The 18,413-nt window shown below is 42.3% G+C and overlaps 1 protein-coding gene across 2 annotated transcripts in view; it reads left to right on the top strand.

Moving 5' to 3' along the window:
- LOC310988739 (vitamin D3 receptor A) overlaps nucleotides 1-18,413 on the top strand; it is a 78,120-nt gene that overhangs the window by 38,957 nt on the left and 20,750 nt on the right. For both annotated transcript variants that reach the window (XM_083975436.1, XM_083975437.1), the window contains 2 exons: nucleotides 9,876-10,023; nucleotides 11,366-11,496. In XM_083975436.1, coding sequence (XP_083831562.1) covers nucleotides 9,876-10,023; nucleotides 11,366-11,496 — 279 coding nt within the window. The remainder of the gene's footprint in view (nucleotides 1-9,875; nucleotides 10,024-11,365; nucleotides 11,497-18,413) is intronic.

Raw genomic sequence — 18,413 nt, 5'->3', positions numbered from 1 at the left:
TGTCTGTGCTGGTTTGTGCAGACTGCAGACAGGGCTGTGGCTGAAGTGCGTTTTTTGAAAAGTCCGATTACATTTTCGTGAGTATGTTTGTTTAAAATTGTGCAGCCGGCGCGTGATGGTTAGGACAGATCGGTCAAAGGCGATGGCCACTGAGTTGTGAGCGTGTTTATGTGTGTATCTGGGCCTGTGTGGAGGGGTGCGCCACATACCAACCAATAGCATCAGTGCCTCTGTAGCGTACTTCTGCAGCCAACTGGGACGCTCCCTGGTATCTTTCAGACAGACTTGGCACACACACACAAATGCACATGCATGCCCATAGCCGCCCCTCCGCCCTTCCTTTTAATGGCCTCGGGCTCATTTGTTCGATGTGCAGGCATCTGCTTGGATAAAATTAGAGTGCTTCCTTTTTCTCTCGTCCATGTTTGATGTTTTGTGACCGTGCTGTATCGTGTGGTACCGTACTGAAGCCCACTTTAATCTATGGATACTGACATCCAGGTCTTGTTTTCCATCTCTCGGATTGGATTCTGCTCAATTTACATAATGCAATCATTTATATCATGCATTTGTTTGCTCCCTTTTCATCCTTTTGTGCATACATTTATACATCTGTGGATGTTTTTACTGTTATCTTCCAGTCCTTGTTGTAGTTATTGTTTACCAAACCCAGTTTATATATATATATATATTTATTTTTTTATTTTTTTTTTTTTACTTTTTCCCACTAAAACTTTCCTGCCTCAGCACAGATTATTACACTAAATCCAAATTGGGATATTATTTCCAGCCTACCTGAGATTAAAGGGCCTTGGGACATACCTGTGGACCCATGTTAATCTCTCCATAACCAAGCAGTGGGCACCAAGAGGGGGAAAAAATGAAAAGCCTCTTGCTTTGATCTTGGTGCTCCACGGTAGGTTGTTGAGGTTCCTCTGTGATTTCTTAAGTTACCCTTGATGTTCTGGATTTATGGAGCCAAACAGGAATCAAATACCTGAGACTGACCCTGTTGTAAAGAAGAAAGTCCACTGCTGCTCCAACCTGAATGTCACTCGCTGACTTTTGTCGTCCTGCCTCTTTGTCATCTACTGAGCTGGAGTCTCTGTGTTACCACCCTGTCAGAAGGCATACGGACTCGGAGCGGCCATGTGGGCTCTCCAGTGCGTGCGGTTGTGCATGGTAAACTCTGGGCAGGCCTCGGCTTTGCTGTATTGTACTGCACTGGAGTTTATGGCAGTTAGCTGTTAGAGAGGCCCACTGTGAGGCAGCTGGTGGTAGAAGTAGGCCATGCTCCCTGTTGTGCCGCCTATAGAGTGAGCCCCTCTATATGCAGCAGATTCCATTTCCTATGGTACCCCCCCTCCACACACACACACACACACACACACACACACACACACACACACACACACACACACACACACACACACACACACACAGTACTGATCCCTACACAGGCCAGGGCAGCTCGGTATTAACTGCTTAAGCTTTGAAGAGAAACTACGTGGACCAGGGAGAGAGAGTGAGGCCCCCCTTTTTTTTTCTCACAAAGTCTCACAACTTTTTGTCTACCGGAAGGAAATGTTGGTGGAAAATATTTTGTTCAGCAACTCAGCCTGACATTCTTACTGAGACCAGCCGACCAGAGAGAGCAGAGAGGAAGAGGAGACTCGTCTCTGCAGATAAAACAACAACAGTGACAACAGTTGCGTTTTCTCTCGTCTAATAATCAAAACTATTTGATAATATTAACATACCTGTTGGCTAACAGTGTGTAGCTGTGTTATGTACGGAAATATGACTGAATAAACAGATGTTGGATTAGACTTGATCATTACAGGACACAGACACTCGAGAGACACCAGAACATCCCCATTCAATACATGTGGGAGGTCTTTTAAGCTCCTCTCTGATTCATCAACATGATTCATCTGTTGGTAGATCTGATTCATACTGCAGCTACAGTGGTTGCATTTGCACCAAATCTTCAACAGAAATAAAGATGCCACACATCATCTTCTTTTTTTTTCTGTGCGTCTGTTACACATCTTCACAGCAAAGGTCCAAACTCTTGAATTACCAGTTAGCGCAGCTCAAACAAAAGTCAACCGCTTCTTTTCTGTAACCATTCACCGCCTTTAACAAAGCAGCTCCTGTTTCAGACAATGTAGCAATGCTTTATTGATCCCTGTGGGGAAATTGTCTTTTCACTCGCCGCCGCCACTGGGAGGTCGGAGGTCAGGGTCAGCCGTGGAACGACGACCCCCCCCCCCCCCCCCCCCCCCCCTCCCCGCCACGCATCTGGTAGGGGGTTTGGGTGCATTAGTTCAGGGAGACTTTGAGCAGCCGCAGGTGTTAGCTGGTGCGGTGATGTGAAGGCGGATCCTCAGTTAAGGGACAATGTCTTTAACCCCTGAGTTTCCCTTTTGCCAAGTTCAAACTACTTCAGCGGCATGTGGCCACTTTGTAAACATTGTAGATGGGAAAGACACAAGGAAAACTCGTTTACTTATTTTACGGTACAAGACTTTAAAGGAAGCTTCAGTGTGAATCTTTAACCATTCTGAATCTGTAAATTAGTCAAAAATTGCAGCACCGGCGCTAAGAATACAGGCTCCTATCTTAAAGGGATAGTTCAACATTTTGGCAAATTCCCCCATCGCTATAATCCTTATAGTCATAGGAGTAGGTTCATTACCTTTAATTATCGGTGCATGTTGTTTTGAGATCTGCGGGGCAGAGACGTGAGCTGCTCTGCGAACACAATGGAGGTGAATGGTACAGGTCCCCTGTCCCTCAACAAATACACAATTGAACAACTCCAAAACGCTCTTGTGGACAAGTTGTGACCTGCACATTCACCACGCTATGAAGTAATAATGTAACATTATGGCGATAGGCGAATTTGCCAAATTGTGAACTATCCCTTTAATGTCTAACGATAAAATAATAGAATCTATGAAAAAAGGGGACACACCTACATTACGGCCCCAGAATTACTCCTGTTTACTGAGCATTGGAGACAAAGCAGAAGTGGTCAAAAATGCTGATTTGAACCAATTTGTTGTTCAGCAACCTCAACACTTTTCCTGTCAACAGAACAACACAACAATCAGTTTTGTCAGGTGGTGTTTTTGAAAGCAGTTAGCCTCACTGTGTGTGCACTTTTCCACCATGAGAGTAAAGGCCACAGGATCGTTATCAATCCTCAGGCTCGCTCTCGGTGCTGTAGTGACAAAATGCTCAATCATGGTGATGATATTTGATGGCACTGGCGTAGGAGAATCAATACATTGATACAGTACAAGTCCACCTCATGCTCCATTTCATGACAACTGTCACACACAGTGGCAGACGGCTCATACCAGTTGCATAGCTGCAGATACAGTGAATAGTACCCCCCCCCCCCCTCTCTCCTGCTGGTGGTCTCACTCGGTCCATCAGCTCATAGGCTGCTGCACAGGTTTTTGCAAAAGTGGAACAACAGATTTATGATAGGAAGCATGAAGACAAACACAGCACACACACACTGCACAACACTGACGGGCCTCCAAGGGGCACAGAGGGGGTGGAGGGGGAAAGGAGAGGAAAGCAGACACGCAGTCATAGTCAACTACAGGACATGCAGGGATTGAAGGTGGCGCAACCACGTCCACAGTGTTTATTTAGCTTGATAGTCTGTTGCAGTGCAGCAGGGAGTGTTTATTGGTCATCATTTCATCAGATATTGGTATAAATACTGATTTTACGTATTCAACCCGTCTCTCATTGCATCTAATCTTCTGTTTCCTGACCAATGTTTTCATAATTAAAGTCTGTAACGTAACTCTTCCCTTGGTATTCAGAGGCAACATATTATCAGGTCTCTATTGGAAATGAGACCATGTGTCTCAATGAGATTACCTCTATGAATAAAGGTTAAATAAATAAACTTGAAATTGAAAACTTGATTGAAATCATTGTGAAAGTGCAGGGTCCCGCTGCAGTCTTTTGATTAAGGTGTTCAAATTACAGAGATGTCCTTGCCTGTAAAACATATTCTTCAGATTGACCAAACAAGCGAGCTCTCTTCATCCTGCCAAAGACAAATCACAACATCATAATGGGAAAAATCAAATGCAAAATACAAAAATTACCATTCCAGCTGAAATTGCCACGAAATTTGTTGTCAGTTCTCAAGTATATGATCCATTGTATAATTTACAGAAGAAGCCAACACATCCTAATTCATTACTTATCATTTTTACTGTGAACAACAAGCCCCTCCATTGAGTTGACGGGTGTGCTGCAGTTGGCTCATAAAATAATTGATATTATATTCAAGTGCTGGAGTGGTCTTGCTGCTTTTAAACGGGCTCGGCTATATTTTCGGTGCATTTGCTGAATTAAATATTTAGCTTGTTTCATGGTGAAATATCACAAATGACTCTGCAGTGAATGCCAAATCATTCAATCCAGTTTTCTTTTTTCCAAGTACCGCACGGTGATGGGGTCCTAATGGCCAGCATCGTGGGACAGAGTGTTTACATCCTGTGAGGGGGGAGTTTATGAATTATAGCGCGACTAGCTGGCACTTGGCTACAGAGAGAGAGAGAGAGAGAGGAGAGGAAAGTAACATCAGCATCAGCTAAAACAGACAAGAGTGGCTCGGCCGTGATCCAGTGTGATTACACCCTCTCGGTAAATGTTTGTATCTATTCACAGTAGACGTCACTTGAAGGAGACTTTGCAGAGCTCTGAGGAGCAACATGGGCAAATATGTTTACAGCTGGGTATTGAGAGAGGGAGAGAGTGATGAGTGAAGAGGGAGAGGTGACAAGTAAAGAGGGGAAAGAGAGAGAAACTGAGAGATTTGGGGATGGGATGACACACTAGAAATACGACTGTTCCTGTGTTTCACACCACTGCAGTGGAGCTGTTAACAGGAAAATACCGAACCGATGTCTCTGGACTGGTGTCTGGTTTAAAAAGGAGTGTTTGTTGCTTTTGTTATGTTTTCACTTACTCGATTCCAAATGTTGTGGTGCACAGCTAAGATGCAGGCTGTGTGTATTTAAGTGTTTTTTTTTTCTGTTTCACTTATTCATACCAGTCTGCAAATGCTGGCCCTCTGGGCTCTACTTTTGAGGTGGGAATTCATCTTGTGGATTACATTTAGTCAAACTTGGCGAATCTGAAAGTTTGCACAAAAAAAAAAAAAAAAACAGTGTTCAGTACTTTGCAACACTATTGACATAGCATTGCATTTTCTTATTGTGTCAACAACAGCAAGGACTTTAGGTTTATGGTGAATGGCAGGAGTCACAAGGTTGTCAGGGGATGCAAGGTGACTGTTGAATGTGGGGCCGGGTGTGTGTGTGTGTGTGTGTAGGGGGGGGGGGGGGGGTGGGCTTTCTTGACAAAATAACATGGTTCCACTTGTACACTGTAACCAGGTCATTCAGGGACATTTGGCAAGCTGATCCTGACCCCAGGGAGTTTTTTTTAATGTACCAACAACACACAATATAGAGAAATGCAGGGACTCCAAATAAATATTATTTTCAGAACCACTTTTTCATCATAAAGTAGTTAAAATTCTCATCATTATTTCCTCGAACTGTACTGGAGGTGATGTCAGTGCAGTGCATATTTACATTGTTTGGACACTGAGTATCCCAAAATCCCAAAATAGCAGCAAAAAAAAAAAAAAAGCAGCACATTTTCACATTTGAGAGGCCCAAAAATGCCGAACCCAAAATAATAGAGCACTGGTCTTCACTTCAACCTCACTCTCCCTTTGAAAGGTAAATCTGTAAATTTTACAACCAGATTGTGAATGAGCAAAAGAGAGACTATTACTCTCCTTCTGGCATAAAAGAGAATATAAGGCCTGCAGTAGAGCTTCTCGTGCAGAAAACACTTTGGAGCCACAGCCACAAGTCTGAACCAATTCTGTATCAACAGCTGTTGCAGTAATATGAGAATCCTAAAATGCTTTGCACAGCTAGAAACGGGAGACTTTGAGCTTTCCAACAGTTCATTCACAATGGGCCTTGCACATTGTCAAGTTTAGTCTGGTAGAGACCTAAACGCCCCTCAGGTTAGTGCTACCAAATACACCCCCAAAGTAATATTTCAAAAGGTTCAGCAAAAAAAAAAGATGCATCTTCTTGTTGCAAAATCCAAGATGAAATGATAAGGAAAATGTTATTTTCTTTAGTTGTATGCCGTGTAAACAAAGTGTCATATTGTACATCGCTGTCAGCTCTTATTGAGTGTGCTCTTAATTTTGCCACAGGGAGATGAATAACACCACCACGGTGATAATCAGCTCTGTGTCTGCTTATGAGCCCGTGCATGTGCTCGCAGTATGTTTTGCTGTTTCCCTCGTGCGCAGAGATGATGTGACCTTAGCTGGGTGACATGTTTAATAAATCAGTTCTCCAGTGTTGAAACCCTGGATTTCATGAAAATGGATCCATGAAGAATCCATTATCCACAGCTGAGGTCTGTTTTGTCCACTACCATTGGCTCTCCTGTCCCTCCCAGTTCAATTGACTTTGTTTTGCTGGTTTGAATGTCACGAACTGGAAGCAAAAGAATATACATGTAAACACGTATCTGTGTGTAGCTTCCGTCTAAATGACTAGACTTATGTCTAAGTTAAACAACAGATCAGTTATTAATGACAGACTTGGGTTGGGTGATATTGTCTATAAGTAATGTAATAATGCGATATACCACCATGATACATGATATTGATTGATTGATTGATTCATTCATTGGAAATCTTGATAAAACTTCATAAATTCATTATTTAACCCTTTGATGCATGAAGAAAGTCACTCTCATTCATGGTGTTGCTCTGTGTGATCTAGAAATTTGGTATCTCACCTTGTTGACAATCATATTGATATCAGCAGCAGCATCATGTACAATCTTTCACTAGCCCCCAGTGTCTTAATACAATTTGACACCGACATGGTGGGAAAAAAATTAAGAGGAGAGCGTGGGTAGAGCAAGATTCCAAAGAGAAGTTCACGCCGGTATCTGAAAACAAATATGTGACACAACTGTGTCACATCGCACACGGAACAAGCCACAATGTATCGAGTATATTTGATGCATTGCCTCCCCATTTACATTGGACGACTCTGTGTGTTCCTCTTTAAGGGAATGTTCGTATTGTTGACTGATCTTGTCTTATTTTTGTTATCTGTAATTGTGAAAAAAATTATATAAATACGACAGTGTTGTCGAAGATGCCGATGAACCTGTTTGCTTGAAGTCGATGTGAACAGACGGAGAAAAAAAAGTGTTAAAAATGCACATGCACTGGAAAAACGGAGCTGGTATTACCTGCCAGTCTGGCAGTTGGAGAGTCTGGCCTCTTTTCTCTACCCATTAATTATTTTCAGTATAAATAAATAAAATTGCTAATTATTAAGCAGTGTTACAAATGAGAGACGTGTAAGAGAAAACACATAACAGGGGAAAGCGGTAACGGAGAAGTGATTAAAAGAGAAATGACAGCGGAGTTGTTAATTAGAGACCTGGAGCCGACTCTCTGTGTTGTTAATCAACACGACTAATGAGCCTGCAGCTTGTTTTGCTGTTGTTTTTGCAGATGTGCTGAGATGTTTGACACCGGTTCCCCATCCTGACCCCTCCAACTATTCCATTATTCACCTGCTGCTGCATCACAGAAAAAAAGCTGTTTTTGTGACATTATGACTAATGGTGTGTTTGTTGTTTTCCTGTGCACGTCGGTCCTGTCAACGCACCGCTCGACCACCTTGACACACACACAAATACACACAAACTGCTTGTAGATGGTCAACAACATGCAGTAGTGATGCTCCACCTGCACTGAAGTGTGTGTGTGTGTGTTAGTGTGTCCTGCTTTTGTGGGTAGTTCTGGGTAATAGGACTGACGTGTGTGTGTGTGTGTGTCTGTGTGTCCTATTATCCTGGGAACCGGTGCTGAAATTTTTAGCCGGCTGGGACGTAATGAGAGCTAATGGAGTCGGACCGTGTTTGTCTCCATCTTTCATTTGTGCTCTCACCTGCCCTCCTCCCTCCTCTCCTCTTTCATAATTCTCGTCTCACCATCCATCGCTTCACCGCACCGATTCTTCAGGTCTCTTTGTCCTTGTTTGAGATTATGTGAGTCCTACTTCTGTGCACGTCAGTCGCCCGCGGGCTATATTCTGCAGCCACGTGACCCTTCTCCCCTGCTGTGCGTAGGTTCATAGCGTGTATACCCCCGCCCCTTTTTGTCCTCATTTGGTCATCCCGCCCTCATACGACCTCTTCCTGTCCCACATGTAGGAGTTTCTCTGTCCTGTTGCCTTCAGGTTTAAGGTTCGGTGCAGTGAAACATCAAGGAGGACAAGGTCAACTGGACCATTAGATCCATCCCTTGTTTTGTTGTTTACTGGACATTACACTTTAGGTGTTGTGCTGCTTCACTGCTGACATCATCTACTGTGATGCTTTGTCATGATATCAGCGTGGCAAAGATGGCACCACCCTCTGGTCCATGACCGTTGTGTTGGACTTTTACATCTCTTTAGGCTTTTTCTTTAAACTGTCTCCAGTTTTTCTTTCATCCTTTGGGCTTTTTTATTTTTTATTTTATTTGATTCAAACAAATTTTCATGTAACCCATTCCAAATGGTCGTGTTAGCATGATAAGCAACACAGGAGAACACATTGAAATTTGATTGAAGGCCATTAATGACAAAACATTGAATCTTTTTAATAGAAATAAATTTACCCTGATTCTCGGTTTGTTTGTTTTTTTGCTGCAACAAAAAACTTGTTTCAGCAGAAATGACTGAACTTCATTGTGTCTATACAGCATCTTAACCAACACGAATGAAAACATACCGAGGTTGTGTGTTCGTCCAGTCTGGACTGTGAAACTTTACGAACTCCACATCCTATAATTTGCTCTCGTGTCTCCTTTGTTTTATGTTCCCCTGTTGTTGCTACCTCAGAAGTTTCAGAAGTTTTATTCATTCAGAAATATTATTTAGTGATAATGACGATAATGGTAATAATCAAACAAAACCATCAAGTCATCTAACTTGACTTGAGGCTACTAACACAACTCTGAGTCATCTTCTTGTGCATTGTGTTTGCAGTCTGGTCAGTTTAGCCGACACATATTCATAAGATATCATATTCTTCACTTCTTAGTTCAGACTGAGGAGCTTCAGAAAATTGTCTGGATTAGTTTACACACAGATGGCCCGTCTGTGTGTGTTACTTCACTGCTGTTTATTTCATAGGAGACGGCCAGATGGTGTGACTCTGTGTGTGTATATGTGTGCGTGTGTGTGCATGTGCTTGTGGAAAAATGAATACTGTCAAGAATATTTCAGCTTGGCTGTGTGAGACGTATCAGTCATTTCTCAGCCGCTGGCAAATCACTGTGTTTCTGTCATTAATTCTCTTTGCTGTTACATTCGTAATTTCATGATTCCTAAGATTTTGTGTGTGTGTGTGTGTGTGTGTGTGTGTGTGTGTGCGTGCACCTGTGTCTGCCGAGTCATTCAGCCAATAGCTGCGAGATGCAGAGTGTGGCTGTCAATGGCTTTTGCTAAATATGCTAAATAGCCCCGACACCTGTTTATATAAGAAGAGGAAAACACACACACCTCCCCGTCAAGCACACACTCACAGTACCTCGCAACGCAAGAGCAGAGGGGACAAACAGATTAGTTTGACTTTATTCAAAATCATAGAAGCACACACATTTCTCACTTTTGTCTTTTAGTTGTTGTTGTTTTTTTTGTGTGTGCGTGTGTTTTTTCCTGGAAAACGAAGAACAGGCCCTGCCAGCGTCGTACAGACTCTCATGTCTTCTCTCTTTTCAACTTCAGTGATGGAGCCCATGACGGTGACGACGTCGGTGGTCGGGCCGGATGAGTTTGACCGCAACGCCCCGCGGATCTGTGGCGTGTGCGGGGACAAGGCCACCGGCTTCCATTTCAATGCCATGACCTGCGAGGGCTGCAAGGGGTTCTTCAGGTAAGTGTCATCATCATACCCTAACAGTTGTGTGTCTGTGTCTGTGTGTGTGCATTCTGTTTTCATTTCACTGCATGATGGGAAATGTGTGTGTTTACCTCTGTTGTATGTGAGGTGTTATTTTTCAGCCTTTGCATGTGCAGGAGGTTTTTTTCATCGTGCATCCGACTTGCTTTAATTTTTGGCATGAAATACTTTAACAGTGATTTTTCTGCCAAACTGGAGCTGAGTCAGTGCCTCTCTGATTTTCCACCTGTCGTTGGTCACATATCAGACCTTTATGTCCATGTCTTCTCTATATTTAGGATTAAAAAATTAGACTTGATTAACTTTTAGGAAGCACTGAGCTAAACCTACTTAATTTTGTTGAATATCACCACACACATACATTCAGACTTGGGTCATGCAATGATCACCTCTAAGTATCGGACTATTAGACACTACAGTATACTGCATATATGCAACCTAGTTGTTTTTATTGCTCTAGGACAATTTTTGATCTAATTATAAACAGGCAGTTACTTATTTGCACTCATTGCCACTGTTATTCTCATGTTACAGGTTTTATTTTGCACCATTGTTAGTTTGTACACTTTTTCAATTTGTGTGTCTTCTCTATGTGCCCTCTGAATTGTCCCATGGAGGACATATACATTCTACTGAGTTTAAATATGAATAAACATACATGTTTCCATCACCTATAGCCAATTAACATTCAAAGAGTAGTGTGTATATGGAGGACTGTCAAATGTCAGTACACTGTTTTTCTAATGCTACATGTTTTTCCTTCTGGCAGCATCAACATGTATGCAGTGCAATGAGAAATGTAGATTATTTTCTGGTGTCCACAATCCCCCACCACACCCACCCCCAACCTTTTATGCCCTCTCTATCCCTCACTCACTCACTGACAAACTTATTTGATTTCCAACCCACATATTTCATTATGAAACCCAAATAGAATTCAGTGATGAAGTGTTGTAATTGATTTTAATCCCAGCAGCTGAAGGGAGGAGAGAAAAGACATCATCCCTTTGAACAGGGCTTTTTATTATGAGTGGAATGAAAAGAGTTCAGGTAGAGTTTAATTACTTTAAAAAGTATGCGAGTGTCCATGACTTCTCCAGTGCAATGTTTAGGTTTTAAAGCTTGTTTTTAAATGTTCAAAGTTGGTTAGTACTGAAGGAAAAAAAAGGTTAAGATATATGCATAGAAAGTTTCTGAAGTGTTTTCATGACTTCTTGCCCTATGCAGTGTGAAGCATAAAGCCTCCTCCCTCTTTAACTACCACAGAGAACTAATGCTTCTAATTTAACAAGTGATTTACCTTGATCTCCTGTAGGCGCAGCATGAAGCGTAAAGCCTCCTTCACCTGTCCGTTCAACGGAAGCTGCACCATCACCAAGGACAACCGGCGCCACTGCCAGGCCTGTCGTCTCAAACGCTGCATTGACATCGGCATGATGAAAGAGTGTGAGTTGACCTTTTTGAGTTTGATCCCTGCTGATTTGTTGGAGTTGTGCCTCGAGATGGAAAATTACATTTATTACAGCTGCGAAAAAAATTACATTTTATTGTTTATAATTCTTATCTTGGCTGTGTTGTAATGGATTTGCAGCTGTGTATTAATAATGTTCGGACAAACACAGAATTAGTTTTTAGATCCAGGACTGATTGGATAATTAGATTCTATTTGTTTTCCTAGGCAGTTTCACTTGGACTGTTTTCATTAGTCAAGTCACAGCACCAGAAGTGGACCCACTGTTATCTCTGTCGAAAGATATGACTTCGGAAAATTCTTGAAACCAAGAACAAGTTCACATCTCAGCCTGCTGTCTTTCTGGCAGTATTTGAAGGCAAGGCTAATTCATCTGTATAGCACATTATCATACACAAATGTGCTTAGCAGAAATAAAAGAAGCATAAAAATAGTAGAAAACAAGTAGAAGCATAATAAGAAATCTATATAAAAATAATAATTATAATAATAAACACATCATAAAGTGGGTGATAAGTCATCATTGTGCAATATTGAAGATTAGATGAAGGCAGATGGAGCATCTTTTATCTCCAGTTTAAAGCTACAGTTTGACAGGAATGAAATGCCACAGCTAATAATGGCTTATCCTAACTGTCACGCTAAAAAAAAACAAGTTGTCAATGTCAAACAGATTTTAAACAGCAGTTGAATTAGGCTTCATTTTATAATGAATCAAAAAATGTCCTGAATGTCATGAAATCACTAAAATGGTAAGATTTCTTAAGAACTCCTCAGTACATTCAGGCAAAATGTGACATCCTGACCTCTGCTTGACTTGATTTCCTACAAGGTAATATTCACTGAAGAATCTGCGTAACTGCTGCTGCTCCAGGATCAGTGCTCCGCTTGAAAACAACAGCCATTACGTTGAGTTGTACAGTTTTAAGTGTTTTTTTTTCTCTTTTCCGTTGACCAGATGTTTTTGATGTTTTTTGACAGTAGCTTGCAGCCCAGATACAAGACTCAACTGCAGCTGATGTTTGAGCAGCCTGTCTCATGACTGTGCTGTGTCTGTCTGGCTCTGGTCTTTTCTTGTTTTTCCATTTTTCTTCTTCCTGGCACGTTGTAAAGCAAAAAAAAAAGAGAAAGTTCCACTAAAATGTAGTATTTAAATCAGTGCAATAATCAAAATTAAGCTATAAAAACATCAAAGCAGAATGAAACCCCTCCTTACTCTGATTTAAGTTCTGTATTGCAGGCCATAATGTTTTATTTAAAGTCATTAATTTTATAGTTATTGTTTCATCAATGCCTTTTTATTATACTATTAACATCATCCTTGAAATTTCACCTAATAATCATTGACAGTATTATTTTGATTAACTATCTAATGCACAAACAATAATCAAATGTATCATCAAATCAAAGCTATTAGCGATTAGCGGCTGCTGGCTGCTGCTTAAAGGCATTCAGGGAGAACAATAACCAATAGGGTCAGTGTCCGGGTGTAAACTGATCTGATTTGCCTTAAGAAGATGGAGAACACTGGCTATGCATAGGGGCGACTGTGCCATATGGCAAACTCAGGCTTGGGTCAAACAGAGGCTGCAAATTATAGTTAGCATATTTAATCCTGCTTTTATCCTGACAGATGGAGTTTTCATCATTACTGTAATTCAGTGTTAATCACAGTATAGTAATGTATCGTAACTAGATTAGAATTGCTTTATCATTGAAAGGCTGTTTGACACAGCTCTGCTCGTAATTGCGTTGGTTATGCATAAAGCACCGGGGTGTAATACAAGTAGAACGTGAAGAAAGAGACGTCACCTCAGCCCGCGTTAACACAAAATGACACCTTGTCTGGACTAATTCATAATGACTAACACAGAGGCCTATCTTTAATCTGCACGATGACAAATTATCACATTATTCAGTAATTACCGCAGCATTGTCGCTGCTTCACACTGATTTAAACGGGACAGAGTGAGGAAACAAAACAGCTTTTTTTTTTTTTATATGAGTCAAATCCATGTGAATTTGGGTCTAACACCAACATCAGTACAAACCATGACAAGTAGTAGATGACAAGAGGAGAATAAGAGGGGAATGGAAGGAAGGAAGGAAGCAAGGCGGGAGGGGGGGGTTACAGTCTTGTTCAACAATGGCTGTCTTTCTTCAAAGAGACGCATAATGCTCTTAACCACATTTCATTCACAGACACTGTGTGTGTGGGAAAGGCTGTGTTTTGGTGAGAAACAGAGATGATGCAGGGCAGGGGATCATACGACAGCAACCATGTCGGCCACAAACAGCCACGTGACCCCCGTTTCATTGAGAAAGGATGAGAGGCAAGTGGAGGCGGAGCAAAGACAGTTATCAGCGTGAAATGATCCCTACGTCTCACAGCGGGTGAACAGGTCCGTTAGATAAAAGGGACGCTACTGTACTGGACACTACAGCTGCTCTGTTGGTCTATAATATGCTGTATGCGTTTCTTTCTGAACAGAGAGCTTAAAGGCAGCTGTGCTGTGCTGTTCATATGCTGCACTGCTGCAAATCTGTTTCCACGATGTCTGAATCAATAATTTGTGTTAAGGCAGAATCAGTGCAGCATGGCACTGTGGCCAAACATAGCAGGATGTATGACAGCCCTATAAGATTTCCTCATCCTGAGACTAATAAAGGAATATGTATCTTATTCTAAAAGCATAATTCACATTTACGCATTAAGTGCCTTTGCAGCCGTCAGAGCAGCAGGTCTGTGTTCATCTGCAGCCTCTGATCGAATCGTGAACCATCAAGATGTTGTCATACTCTCCACATCCAGGGGTTACATTCATGAAATCATGTACAAAAGGTATGAGGCAGGTCAATTCTGTACTGATTATGCAAATTGGTGTTAATTTGAGTAAAAAACAGAAACAAAAAACAAATAGGGGGAGCAGGGGGGCGCATTGGTCACTCTTTAATGTGGCTTTGATGTGAAAATGATTTCCTTTCACAATCTTTTTATAGCAGCAGGTGTACATAAAGAAACAAACAGAGAATGTTAAGAGAAAGCTGTTACAATGCCTTTTTTTATATATATATTTGCATTTTCAGCCGTGACGCAGATCGTTTCATGAACCAGAGAGAGTACCGAGTAGGGATGGGCATTTCGACTAATTTACTAATCGTGTAACCGAAGCTGGTACTAATCGGGTAATCGAGTACTGTAATAAAAAATAAAATGACGTCATGTCTGACGGACAGAGCGCAGCCGGTGCATAAATGCGCTCTGTCCGTCAGACAGTCCACATTACTGACACACAGCGTCGTCACACACAATGTCAGGTGGATAATAAGAGTAGAGACTGGAGTTTAAGATGCACATACGAGGCAGATGTGCATCTTTATGCCGGGGAATAAATGCGCTGCATGCGCTCTGAGCGCTGAGTGCAGCGCATTTATGCCGCGGCTGCCTCGGAGGAGGAGGAGAAAACTTTTTTTTTCTTTTCTTTTTTAAATCATTAGCGGTGCTTATTTATTAGTCCACACTACACATGTTGGTGCCTTCGGTCCTCTCTGCCTCGCATCGTTTCAGGAAATAACAGGGAGGGAAGGTTTCAGAGTGTTTGTAAAGTGAAAGTATATTTTCTTCCAGACTTGAGACCTGTCGTCTCCCTCCCGACGGCGTACGTCGCCGAGGGAGGGAGGGAGAATTATTGTAAAAGGTTTGAAAGTCCGAGGCTCGATCCAAAAACGCTTTTACACAGCAGAAAATCACGTTGCTTGATCCGAAACTGTTTAACACTACAAAAAGCCGAACCAGGGCATGATAATGTAGTCTGATCCGACACTAGATTGCGCTCTGACGTGCCGTTTTTTTTAATCCTCGGGTACCCGAGTAATAAATTCATAACCGAGTAGCAGATCTGCTACTCGAGTACTCGAGTACCCGGGTAACCGTGCACATCCCTAGTACCGAGGAAGATGATAGTTTACAGCGAGGACGGCTGGGTGTTTTTGTGCCTGGAGGCTCAGGCCGCAGCCAGAACACCCTTTGAGTCAGAGTGCGCTAAGTTTATTTTCCTGTTTTAAAAAGAAATAAATCCAGGTTCAGTAGGTCATGGTTGAGCTACCACCTCTTGCCTTAGTTTCAAGCCAGGAAAAAGCCCGTGTACCCATGTCACTGTGACTACTGTGTGAGTCTGTACGTGTGCTTTTGTATACGTGCGGAGGCCAGGATGAGTGTGTGGCATCGATTGGTTAAAAGTTCAAAGCTTCACGTCAATGTTAATCTTTATTTCTCAGCTGGAGCCGAGTCTGGACACAGACACAGATATAGCACACACACACACACACACATTCATACACATGCGGCGTTAATAAAGTAGACATTTATTTGCATGATTGATCTCCATGTTGTTTTTGCTTGTTTTGGTTGCTATTGGCGCGTACGCCTTTTGTCCTGTGACCTGTTGATCATGTGGAAACTGAGGAAAAAAACATGTTGTTGTGATGATAGTTTCCCCAACAGCTTCCTTTGTTTGACTTTGATGACGGCACTGACAACAAGCTTTCTGCTTTATCCCAAACATACTGATATTAAAGAATCATTAAATTGTGGTGCCCTGCAGCGAGTCGGCAGATGTGTGTACTGTGTAGTGACACTAAAAGCAACACATCTCTGTTGGGAACAATTTACTTACGGTAACATACCCATTTTTCTCCCTCAGAGATATTTTGACTGAAATTTCCAAATGAATAAAATAGGGCCCGACCGATTTATCGGCGAGCCGATTAAATCGGCCGATTATAGCCCATTTGAAACTAATCGGTAATCGGCCAAAACTCGGCGATTGTCGCCGATATTTTCAGGAATAAAATGCAGGGAATAAAACTTGGTTTTACTTTGAAAAGATTCCCCTGCACCGGCGCCGACCTCATGACAAACTCCATCCACTACCACCTCAGTCACAGCACACAGCAGAGTGACTGATCTGTCTCAAAACCAGTGTTGCCACTGGCTTTCTGTTTCCCTTTTTTTTTTTTTTTTTACCGCGGTCGGGTTGTGAATTAATTAATTAGCCTAATGCTCGTCTCCGGCCGTGTTGGGTCCGAGATTCAACAAGCCGGTCGGGGTCGGGTTTTACCGTTATATACCGGCACGGCAGTATGCTCATTTATCACCAATAAACACAGTAGATGAGGGAGGGAGTGACTGAGCTGAGGCTGTGTGACGGGTGGGGCGGGGGTCCGCGGCGTGGAGCGGTGCGGGACTCTGACTGCAGCGGGGACTATCATGTCTCTGCTCCGTGACACTGCTGTGAGACTGACCGCCGTTGAGCGCTTTGACACGGTGCCGGGCACGGCAGCAACCGCTGATCGCTTTTAATTGAAAAGAGAGAGAGAGAGAGACGCCGTGCCGTGTAAAAAAAACAACAACAAAAAAGTATCACGTGTCATGACTTCCTGTATTTGGCCCTTCAAAATAAAAGCCCATATTGATTTTGACTTCATTTTGACAAGACAGGGCTTCAAATGTTTTGTTTTTTTCATGCAACCAATCGACCAATGAAATTTTAGTCGGCTAATGATTTTTTGGTCGACCAGGCAGCCCTAATTTATATATTATATAATATATATAGATATATTATTATAGTAATACAATTTTAAAACTTAATTAAAAAAAAAATAATAATCGGCCGATTAATCGGTTATCGGGTTTTTTTCCCCCTAATAATCGTAATCGGCATCGGCCCCAAAAAATCCATATCGGTCGGGCCCTAGAATAAAATCATATTCTGGAATTCTTTACTGTCATTATGAACACTTATAACAAAATGTCCTTTGGCTCCTCATGGCAGAAAAGACAAACACACTATGAATAATATAAAAAAATACATAAAATTATTTTCCTTGCATAAACCTTATTTTAATGGAAAACAATGTATTTTATTATGTTTAACACACCTTACAGTTTGAGCGTTTGTTTGTCTGCCTTTACACCATTCTCTATAAATTGGCAGCTCTGTTTAAGCTTCACTAGCATTCAGATTAGAGCCCTGTGTGTGTGTGTGTGTGTGTGTGTGTGTGTGTGTGTGTGTGTGTGTGTGTGTACCCTGTGAGCTGTGCCAGCTGAATGCGTAGTAAACACCCCTACGCTGTCCTTGTTTGACAGAGGTTAGAGAGATGCCAGGAAAGGACCTCCCCACTTGTGTGTGTGTGTGTGTGTGTGTGTCTGTGCGTATGTACTTGCATGCTTGCTGTGTTTGTCTGTCTGCGCGCGGGTGTGTATTTGTAACAGGATTAGAATCACAGGCGAGTTTCTGAAACATTTCAGCCTTTAGATGATTGAATTCCCGCCCTCGGTGTCTTTGAGTAGCGAAGCGTCTCCTGCGGTGCTGACCTCCATTTACCTCCCTAATTCATATTCTTCATCCTCCCTCTGACTCTTTTGTACTCTGTCTCTTTGACAGCCTTTACACCTGCATTAACATAAGTGCCAGATGCTTGATTTATAGTGGGACAGACCACAAACATGTCAGACGGAGGCGTGAATTCATCCAAACCACAAAGACTCGATTGACCCTTGTAGCCAGAGCGCGGACGTCGTACAGTAGTTTTCAGATTTGTAAGACGCAACAAGTTATCGTCATTGCTGAGACATACTGTACAGTAACCGAGTCTTGTCTCGTGCATCCGACGCCGGCGTCTGAGCGTTCATACATCTGCCGCGAAACCCACTGATAAAGCCATTTTGTGTCGCACTCAGCATGTGTGGGCGCCCTGACGCCTGACTGACCTGAATTTACCTCCCAAAAAACCTCACAGGCCTGGAGCGGTGGTGGAAAAAAAATCTTGGCCACGCACCAAATCCAGCTTGACATATATATCACACCAGATCTGAGTGCTAGCAGTCTCC

This window comes from Trachurus trachurus, assembly GCF_905171665.1.
Source record: "Trachurus trachurus genome assembly, chromosome: 7".
NCBI classification, from domain to species: domain Eukaryota; kingdom Metazoa; phylum Chordata; class Actinopteri; order Carangiformes; family Carangidae; genus Trachurus; species Trachurus trachurus.
This window is presented reverse-complemented; position numbering and strand designations above follow the sequence as displayed.